Source organism: Uloborus diversus, chromosome 2 (genome assembly GCF_026930045.1).
Source record: "Uloborus diversus isolate 005 chromosome 2, Udiv.v.3.1, whole genome shotgun sequence".
Classification (NCBI taxonomy): domain Eukaryota; kingdom Metazoa; phylum Arthropoda; class Arachnida; order Araneae; family Uloboridae; genus Uloborus; species Uloborus diversus.
The window spans coordinates 61025330-61036246 of record NC_072732.1 but is presented as its reverse complement, the minus strand read 5'-3'; the positions used below and the strand labels follow the sequence as shown (position 1 = coordinate 61036246).

Here is a 10917-nt window from a genome sequence, read left to right as displayed (position 1 = left end):
AAATTTTTGTACTGGCGTCTCGACAAAATGAAGCTACAAACGGAAAATTAGCTTGTTAGTAATGAATAACGAAAAAGGGCGCGGGATCCCGGTTTATTCCCGCGCGGATCCTTTAAAATGTTTTTAAAGATCTCTTAGAGCCAATTAAACTACTTTTTAGTACATAAAATTACGTACTAACTCATTTCGGATGTAGTGGTAAAATATTTTTAAAAACAATTTAAGCTGATTAACTATTAACTAACATAAAATGCTCAGTAATACATAGAATCATCGTCAATATGCTTAAAAAAGTGGTTATATATTTAAAAAAAAAAGAATTATCTTTTTTATTTTAGTTTACTAAAGAATTAATGAAGAATTAATAAACAAATCGTGAAACTATCTACCCTTGACTTCGAAATTCGTAAGTCTCTGCCGATTGCAATATTATTCGCATAGCAAACCAACGTAATTTTATTGAAATTTGTTTCTTGCGTAGGTATGTGTGTTTTAAAAGAAATAATTTAAAATTGTGAATACTGTTATGAAGAAATCTCTTTATATTAAAAAAAAAAGTAAGGTCAAAGAAAATTTTGAAAGGAAGTCTGTGGCGGGACAGCGTCAAGGAGACCCTATAGCACCTACACACCTACAGCCTTGAAATTTTGTACGAAATTACTTAGAGTCCCGCTCCGGTGGTTTGCTCCTACGGTTTTGTTTCTTAAAATTCTAATTAGTTTTTCTGTAATTACTTTTTTTGTATAAATAAATATTATATATCGTTGGAAAGGGTAGAATGTTCCGCGTTCTACGCAATTTGTTTCAATGCTCTAACGTAATTACGGCGCTAGTTATTATTTTTAGCTCGTTTAGACTAAGCTAAAATTTAGGCACTACATTCTTCATTAAATTTATCAGTAAAAAGTGAAAGAATTGTCTCACAGTTTTTTTTTTTTTTTTTTTGGACACCATTGGAATTAGTGGCTTTTTTTACTCCAGATATAACTCGACCTATGATCGAAAAACTTAGCTTCTAGCTCCAAAGAAGAAAAAGTTACAAGCAGTTTTTATCAAGTTCGAAAAATCTCATTTCCATTCAAATTATTGATGCTTTATTTGTCGTTGCCACAGTTACGTCTTTTGTTTGATTCATTTGTTTCTTCTTTCTTAATCCCAAATTTTAAGTTTGTGATTTTAATGGAAAATCTTAGGCTCAACTCAATTCAAGCCCGAGCTAAGGAGCAAAATATATTACTAGAGATCATGATTATGAACGCGATTTTTCAAACGTATACAACTGCAGTTTTGCAATGCCTCCTAACTTGGAGCCTCCTAACTAGTGAAGTGCCGGATCGTTAAAAAATGGAGACCCGCGGATCCGGATCATTAGTGTCAAGATCCACGGATACGGATCTCAATTTGTTTTGCCCAATTCAACTATCCAAGTGCTTAATTTGTTACGGAAGGTATTCCCGTCAGAATAATAACACTGCTTCTTCAAAAAATGTCATCTACGGCGGAAATATAATCAAGACTATGATTTACTCTTTAAAGGAATCTCCGTTAAAATTGAGGGAGAGTTGAAAGGAACGGGTCAACGCTGCATTGATGCCTAAATAGAATGTGAAGAATTATTTCTAGCTTCCTCGGTAAATGTAGGATACAGGAGCAAGAGTGTAAAGCTGCTACTGGACAGGCTAGAAATAATTTTTCGCATTTTATTTCAGCATAAATGCAGCACTGACCCATTCCACCCAACTTACTCCGACCGACAGAATAACAGAGACGAGAAAACCTTTACAAACAGTTAACAGAGAATTTAGTTTCGCTTTTTTTGAAGAATGCCGAGAAAAACCAAAATGAAGAACAACAGAAACCCCAAATCAATAACAGAAACTAATGTTAAACTAAAAATTAAAAAAAAAAAAAAACATTTCTTAGAGGGCCGACCCGATATTAAGATGGATTTTGCGGGTCAAAACGCACATTGTTGACAAATATGAACTGACAGCGGATAGAAATTTTAAGGCATTGAACTTTTTCTCCTTACCGACTATGAAATAGCTACCGATCACGCGTATAAAGGCTGTGAATTGCATTTAAAATTTTTTTAACAAGATTATAGCTTTTACTGTATATAACTTGGAAGTTTCAAACAAATATCAAATGTAGAAAAAATTAGTTCTTTCAATTTGAGGCAAATATTTTTAACGTACGGGTAAGTTTTTACTACCATAATTCTGAAAAACCATCTTCTTAATATCTCCGGTTTTTGCAACGGGTGGTACAAATTGGCTTCTGAAATGATACCTTATAACTTAAAAAGGGAATAAAACCTAATTTTAACGGAATTTAAGAGTCTTTTATTCAAATATTTAAGAATTTTTAGAATAGAAAAAATCCGTTAAGATCCGTCAAAAAGTAGCGGATACGGATACAGATCTTTACTTTCCCTTGGATATCCGCGGATACTAATGTCCGCAACATCACTACTCCTAACCCTTATCGCTCTGCAATTTAGTACAAATTATTTTGAAACCCGGGGAAGGGATGCTTTTTGTTCCAAAGAGAGCTCATAATGCATTTTTAACCTGTTTTTTTTTTTTAAATTTTTATAATTGACGTTTTAAATCGTTGCGAATCAAATAAGATTGCGAAGCAACCTTCGGGGCTTGGTCAGCGTTAGCGAGCGGGGGGGGCAGAGCTTCCTAGTATATTGAAAAATAGTTAATGGTATTGTTAAATTATTCCCGGGAGGGGGAGGCTCGGAACCCTGTGCCCCCACCCTAAAGTCCCTAAATGTCATAAAGTTAAAGTTTTGTCAAAAACATTTCATGACTTATGAGCCATTTTAAAATTTTTAAATAATGCAGGTTTTCGAGCATTCTGTGATTTAGTTTATAAGCACTTTTGCAAGCTTTTTTCTTTTTCACTAGCATTTGAAATTCGAACACAAAAACTTTTAAAACAGATAATGGTACACAATCCTCTCTTTAAGCGAAAATTTTTTATTCAAACAAAAATAGGATAGGTAGCAAGTAAATATGTTTTAAATTTCAAACAGTTTCGTCTTAAATAGGTTAGATTGAATAAATGATACAACCGTCATTTTGAAATCGTAGAAACTGGACACACGTGCTTTTTTTCTCTCTTTTCTTTTCACACATCCCTGCTTAAGTATGGGCAACCCTTTAAGACGCCAAGAATTCGCCAACTTCATTTTCAATAGTAGAAACTTTTAAAAGAGTTAATGGGAGAAGAACAGGAAAAACAGCTTGGTATTTTCAAACTTCTTTCACCCCTCAAACTCCACAGGAGGTATGACTGGAGCTCTTCGACTGCGATAAGCGCTATTGTTTGCTCCCCCTAGTCCCTCGGGTATACCAGAAGTGTGGAAGAATTTGGACGACACCAGGCGTCGGTAGTACCAGGGTTGTGGAGTCGAAGTCGAAGAGTCGGAGTCGGACTGATTTTGGGGTAATGGAGTCGGAGTCGTTACAAAACATGCCGACTCCGACTCCGGACTTCTTTTTTCCTTTCCTTTTCACTGACTCTCCTTGCATTTTTTAAAAACTGACTACCAATTGGTTCGATTACATGTATAAAAAGATACTAATGAGAAAATAACTGCCGTTATGGCAATCAGCTAGCTTGAATGCTTACCGAACTTTCTGTAGCCGTCCCCTAGTTTGCTAGCTTTTTAACTTAACTAATAGCAACTGTCAGCAAACGGTTTTGTTGCCTAACATTTTCAAGTAATCACTTTCAAGTAAAAATAGAAATATAGTGTTTTGTTCGATCTCAGTTATAAAATAGTAAAAGAAACGTAACAAATTAGTAAGTCGAGGCCCGTAGCTAAGGTTGAAACGTTTAAGGGTGATCGGCAAATTCAAAGAAGTTCTGGCGAGAAAGCACGAATCCAAAAGATTCGATGAAATAATCTAATGTTTTTTTCTTTATTAAGACTATTTCTAATAGCTTGGTTCTCACTAAAAAGTATGGAACAAAATAAGTGTAATTGATTTCCTGATTACAACACTCAATAATTGCAGTTAATCTCAACACTTTCATATTAAGGTTCATTCTAAAGCGGCCAATAAAATTTAAATTAAAAATTTAGCGAAGAAGAAATATAGGTATAGTAAAAGCTATTCGTACAAATTTGTATACCGTCGCATTTTGTGTAAAATTAGCTCCTGACGTATATATGTGCCATATTTCGTTGAAATTTTATTGATGAAATATAATTAAAAATATATTCGCGAAAATTTTCAGAATTAAAGTATTTATATTTTTTATAAACTCTAAAATTAACTTTGGATGTCATCTACCAGATGGGTGTCACCCGGGGCAAACCACCCCCTCTCAAGAACTTGGATTTAGAAAAAAAACTTTTTTTCTCTCACGTTACAGCTTTCAAAAATTGAAAGCACACAATTTGATAAATATCTATTTATTAAACATTAAAGGAGGGGGGGGGGGGGGAATTACTTTTCAAATTTTTTAAAATGGATTTGTGAGTCATCTCACTTTTTAACTCGTAACTATTGGAAAATTTGATTTTTAAATTGAATTTCTAACGTTGTATGCGTCTTGGGTTTACAATAAAAAACAAAATGCGAAATTTTCATAAAAAGGAATTAATATTTTAATCTCTGTTTAGAGGTTTTCCCCCTTCCCCTGAAGAGAGAGAGGGAGTTGAAAAAATACAATTAAAAAATATAAAAAAATCCGGAGTCGGAGTCGGGCGTTTCAAAATCCAGGAGTCGGAGTCGGCCATTTTTCTTTCCGACTCCGCAGCCCTGATGGTTAGTACACCTGGAGAAAGAGGGAAGGAAAGAAAAGTTGTTGGTTAAAGTTTTATTCGTTGGAATTTGCAAAATATAACTTTTTTCAACTTTAGGATTGCTCTGGAGATCTGCGTACACGCAGACTCCGCAACGCGAGGAGGGGGGGGGGGGGCACACCACTATGGGTCCCACAGCCCGAGAAACCAAAGAATCTCTTTAAAAATAAAACGAACACCTAAACACCTCCAGGATTTTATTACTAAATAGGTCAACTAGGTCGTGGCCTAGGACCCACGATATTTAGGGGCCCTCAAATGACTGAAACTACTTTAGTTTGCGACTAAAATTGTTTTAGCCAATGGAAAAAGGTTGGAAACGGCCCCCCCCCCCTCAAAAAAAATATTGGCCTACGACCCCTCGATATCTTAATCGGGCCCCGAATACCTTTTCTGAAATTTTAAACGTTGAAAATATTTTTTAGGAAATGTTTGAAGAAAAAACGAAACTCAACACATATTAACCCTGGAGCAGCTAAACTGTGCAACTGTGACGTTTAAACACATTTTTAAATAGACAAAAAAAAATATATGTACGTAAAGAATGAAAAATCCACAAAGTTTTAAAATCTCTCTTCAGGGGCGCCCACCTGGGGGGGGGGGGGTTACGGTGCAGACTGCGCCATTGAAAGTTTTAAGGGGGTGTTTTGAGGGGTATTTTTTACTTTTCTGGGGGGGGGGGGATCTTCGTGATATTTAGGGAGGTGCGCCTTCGCTCTTAGGGGAGTTGGGCACCCCTGAATCTCTTTATGATAGTCTCATGAGTTCTAAAAGGGTGAAAACAAAAATTTAACTTGATCAAAGGATTGATGTTAATGTTTTGTATATCAACTTATATAAAAGGCACACAACACCTCTAAACATCCAAGTTAATAGAGGAATAAAATGAAATTCAAAAAACGGATTCAAAGCATTTAAAAATTAACCGAAAATGCCGTGAAAACTGGTCGAAGTATTTTCACAAAAAAAAAAAAAAAAATGTTTTGACCAGTTCAGGTAAACAAAAATTCTGTGAATTTCGGTTCATCACAGAACAGAACCTTAAATAGCATCAACATCAACATAAATGAAATAAAATAAATTAATGAGACAAAAACGAATTCAAAGAAAATTTCAAGCAGAGAACAGAAAATAAAATATTTGAAAGAAAACCCTCAAATCGAAAAAACATGCCTCAAACTTATAAGAAATACAGAACGAAAGCTAAATCATTTACCAAATCAATATGAATTCCATACAATGTGAATATTTTTTTCAGAACCAAGATTTACGGAGGAGAACAGTTATTATTAGAATACTTTTAAGTCCTGAGAAACTCTTGTTTACTTGCTTATATAACTTAAAAATAAAATGGGCATCCAAAAAATTAGGATTTAAAGTCCCACATAACCATTCAAAACCTTAAAATAATAATAAACTTGTAAAAATATTTAAACAAATGAATTCAAAATTTAGGTAGAAATATTGAAGCATACAAATACAAACAACCACTCGTTAAATTTTTTTTGAGCGGGGGGGGGGGGCAATTCAATTTAGTGGGTGGTTAGGGGCCCTGATGATTTTTTGCAGGGAGGCCGAACATTTCTGTTGGGGCCCGTAGGCGATTCCTAAGTTGCTTATTTGGTAATCCGGCCCTGTTTACGGGACAAATTCACAGAAATTAAAACCCTAGGGGGCCCTAACCAAAAATTAATATTTGCCCCGGGGCCCTGCCTGGCTTTAATTAGGCCCAATGTGCTATTTGTATAAAACTAGAAAGAGTGATCAAAAGCATCCCGGACAGGGCCTGATTAAGATAACGGAAGGTTCTAAGCAAAGATTTTTTGGAGCCACTATGCAGTCAAATCTTACTTTTAGTCATTAGCTAAAACAACTTTAGCCATTGGGGGCCCCCTAAAAAGCAAGGGCCCTAGACCACAGTCTAGCTGGTCTATTCAGTTATCAGGCTCTGATCCTGGCAAAACGTATAAAGAAACAGATTGAAATAGTTACAAGGAAATCAAAGAATTGTAAAATCATTTTTTGCTAAAAAATTTTTTTCGCTTTATTTGGGGGCCCTCGGCGATCGCCGACTAGCCGACCTGGCCAGTCCGGGCCTGGTGCATGTTCTACACACACGCGCGCTGCATACACACTTATACACACACATACACACTGACACACATACACGCTGACACACACACACCCGCCTTTACACACATACACTCGCGCCTACGTGCATATGCACGCACGCCTACACACACATATGAATACACGCACAACTATACACATGTAACCGCCCAGGAGGAAGGGCAGGCTTGAGGGGAAAGAAGCCGTTTCTAGAAACAATAACTCCAATGAGTATTAGGGTCCTGCCGAAACTCGTGATTGTGAAAAACATAATTTGTATTAAAAATTTCAGCATTCAAATTAGTTTTTTTTTCATCCATTAGTACGTTTAGCTTATCGTACAAGCTCGTTTATTTGGTTTCCACTGAAAAAAAAAGAAGAATAAAGACCTGTGACCCCCATCACTTCCCCCAATGAACACTAATTTAAATTCTGAAACTTTGAATTCAAATTATGTTTTTCGCAATCACGAGTTGCGACAAGACCCTACTCATTGGAGTTATTGTTTCCAGAAACGGCTCCCCCCGCCCCAAGCATATCCCTCCTCCTGGTTGGTTTATGTGTGTAAAGTTGTGTGTGTGTGTGTGTGTAGGCTTAAGTGTGTACACGTAAGTGTGTATGTGTGTAAAGACGCGCGCGTGTGAGTGTGAATATGTATGAGCATGCGTGTAGGACATGGAGGCCACCGTCCAGCAGAAGTGGATTCTGGGGGACAGTGCTCAGGACCAAAAGAGACGCCGGTGGGCGGTGGTGCAGCAGAGGCCCCTGATCCAAGCTGAAAAAGGAACCACAACATCAAGGACTTTCAAATGAGAACAATAAACAATCGTGATTGCTAAGAAAAAAAAAGAAAAAAAAAAGAAAAAAAACCGCGAAAAAAACGTTGAATTTCAACATTTTCCTATTGTTAGTACTAAATTCAAAACTCATTTCTTCAGATACTGCCGTTTACTTGCCTACGGTGCAAAATTTTGTTTCTTGCTTTTTCTGTAATATAATTCTATATTAAGCGTGTTCTCTCTCTTTTTTTTTTTTTTATAATTCATTAAGAGTACTGCCAGTGGCCAGGCGTAGACAGCACGCAAGAGGTGCAAGAGGTATGAGGGAGCAAAAAATATAATGTCTGAAAAAATAACAATATGTTACAATAAAAAAATTCTTATGATAAATATTGGTGGAGGGGGGGGGGGGCGCACCGAAGTCTATGTCCGCTGCTGAGTAGTACTGCACTAAAACTCTAGAACTCAGTTACATTTAAATTCTGATCACCATTTATGTTTAATTGAAATACATTTTTTTTAAAAAAACTTGAATAACAACGAGGGGAAAATCCATCTCTTGCAACATGAACAAAGAAATTGAGAACTTCAACGCATGGTGCTATAAAAGAAATAGGAAACAAAATCGAGGGAAAGGGGGTGGCATTAATTTTTTTTACTCAATCTTGATGTTGCGAAGGAATTTAATTATTACATTTCGCCAACTGGCGAGTTTCGAATATTTCTTCTACGGCTTGTTCATGCAACCCTAGCGGAGGAATACAAAAAATAGATGTTCCCATTTTTCAACATCGTTGTTACCGGCATTCAGAATCAGAGCTTACTTAGGTGTTGTGTGTGTGTCTGCATGTGAAGAAACTTCACTTGGATATAGTATTTTTAACTGAACTTATTAATTATTCCCATTATGTCTTGGCAAGCATATGTAGATAATCAAATCTGTGCCGAAGTGTCATGTAGGATTGCAGCCATAGCAGGATTACAAGATGGTTCTATATGGGCTAAATACGAAGATTCTGGTGCGAAACCGGTAAGTCTAAGAAGAGCTATTTAATTGCTAATCAACCAAGATCTCTGGCATTGAATTCACCTGTACTGTTTAATTTAGTTTGAGTTTGTTGTACACGTGTAACAATAAATTATGGATAGGTTTTATTGTAAGCCTAACATGGTAGTAGATAATGAAGAAACAATGTTTTCGCATTATGTTAATTGATTTGTCATCAAATTAACAATGTTTTTTTAGAACAATAATAATAAGCAGATACATTTGTCAGTATTCTCGGAGAAGTTTGCATTAATCGCTCCTTTTCTCCATGGGACAAGCCGAAACGCTTCACTCAATGTCCCCCCTCCCCTCCTGTGTAATGACAGCTGTCTAACATTAAAGTATTATCTCGTGAGTGTCCTTTAAGATGTTTTTAATACCGTTTTATGCTTTCACATGTTGCGTAATTATTCTTTTTAAATTGTTTTGTTTTAAATATCCTTGAACAAAATATGCAATTTAAATCGGGGGCGTATTCTAGGTGGGAGGCAGACCTAAACCCCCTCCCCCTCCGTAACCGGATAAATAAACCCCATTATGTTGTTCCAACATGGCTTAGCAACAACAAGTGAAAAAAAGCATTCTTCCCAATCTAAGAGATCTAAAATATTTTGAATAAATATCGAACAAAAGGTTCGATATTTATTTAAAAATGGTTTTCTTTATCAAATAAAGATAATGAAACCTCTCACTAACATTCTGATGATGTTCGCAATTGTGTTGTATACAGAAAATTGTACTGCTTTTTAGTATATATATATTTTTTTTAATCCAACCAATTTTTCTAGTTTTGCTCAGTATTATCCTGGCAAAAATACCATTTACCCTGCAAAATGACCAGCCCTAACAAAGGTTTAATCTGTAATATACTGGTTTAAATTGTCAAAATATCCCAAATGTCAAAATTTCTTAATGAACAAGAGTTTATTATAGAAAGGTACAGTAGACCCTCGCATGGGCTCCCATATGCAAAATTGTAAGGGGGGGGGGGGGCTCAGAAATTTTAACCATGGTTTAGCAGGATATTTTCCCTATGGAGGCAGATTTCAGAACAGATTAGAATCATTAAAATTTGACATTTTTCATTATTTATTCATTTCAATGGCTGGAGAAGAAATATTTTTATATTTTTGCAAAGAAACAAATGTACTAAAAGCAAGGAAGTTCTAGTTCCCAAGGGGGGACTCAAGCCCCCCCCCCTGCCCCCTATATGGGCGCCCTTGGACCCTCCCTCATTTTACGTGGGGGTTACGTTCCACAGAAATGCCACGTAAATTGAAAACGCGTAAATTGAGACCTAGAAGTAGTGTTAAAATAGGGGTTAGGTTCCTTAGATAAAAAAATACTTTATATTAGTGATGACTAATTGTATAATAAGTTTAATGTGTACTTATATCAATTTTTGTGCACAACATGCAAAAAGAAAACAAATTAATTTCGTGTTCCGTTTATGAAGAGGAACTAACTAGGATAGTCTCTTGGCAGTCATTGAGAATTTTTCTAATTCATCCATGATCACTTGCGTAATTTCCATGATAGAATCTTCCTTCACTAATAAATCAGAAAAATCATTTCTATTGTCTAGGGATGGCTCAAAATTTTTAATGCAAAGGTTTTTGGTTGTGCGTCATCAACATCTGTATCCTCGTTGGTTTTGGCCTCCTCTTTGTCACTCTTAAAAGCTCTTCTTCCAGTGAGTTCGTAACTGTGTGGGTTTAATTACTTTACTTCTGGAAAGAGCTCTAGAACCAATCGCATAAAATGTCTTCAGTGGCCCAAGCTCGATTATTAGCAAGCCAAAATGCAGTTGATTACGCGTAATCTGCAATCTTTAGGAGTTTCGATTTTGAAACGGGAAAATTTTATCTGTTTGCATTACTGCATCCGCGTAAAACCGAAACTCATCCGCGTAAAATAAAATTAAGGTGTCAAATCTTAAACTGCGTAAAATAAACCCGCGTAAAACGAGGATCTACTGTATTATAAACTAGCAACAGTTGTAGGTTGTAGCCAGACCTATCATTTAGGGGGTCCATTCCCCTTTCTGACTTTGAAAAATTAATGTTTTGCATAGGGGTATAGTTTTTGTTGTTTCCCATTTAAAATTACATACAGTTACCATAAAAATACCATACAGTTTGAGTATCAACTTT

General features: G+C 36.0%; 1 protein-coding gene across 1 annotated transcript in view; it reads left to right on the top strand.

Annotated features, from left to right (window-relative positions):
- The first annotated feature begins 8499 nt into the window (after positions 1-8499).
- Positions 8500-10917, top strand: part of LOC129235181 (uncharacterized) — a 39064-nt gene continuing 36646 nt past the window's right edge. The window contains exon 1 of the mRNA XM_054868875.1: positions 8500-8746. Within this exon, the coding sequence (XP_054724850.1) occupies positions 8624-8746 (123 nt within the window). The 5' untranslated portion in view covers positions 8500-8623. The remainder of the gene's footprint in view (positions 8747-10917) is intronic.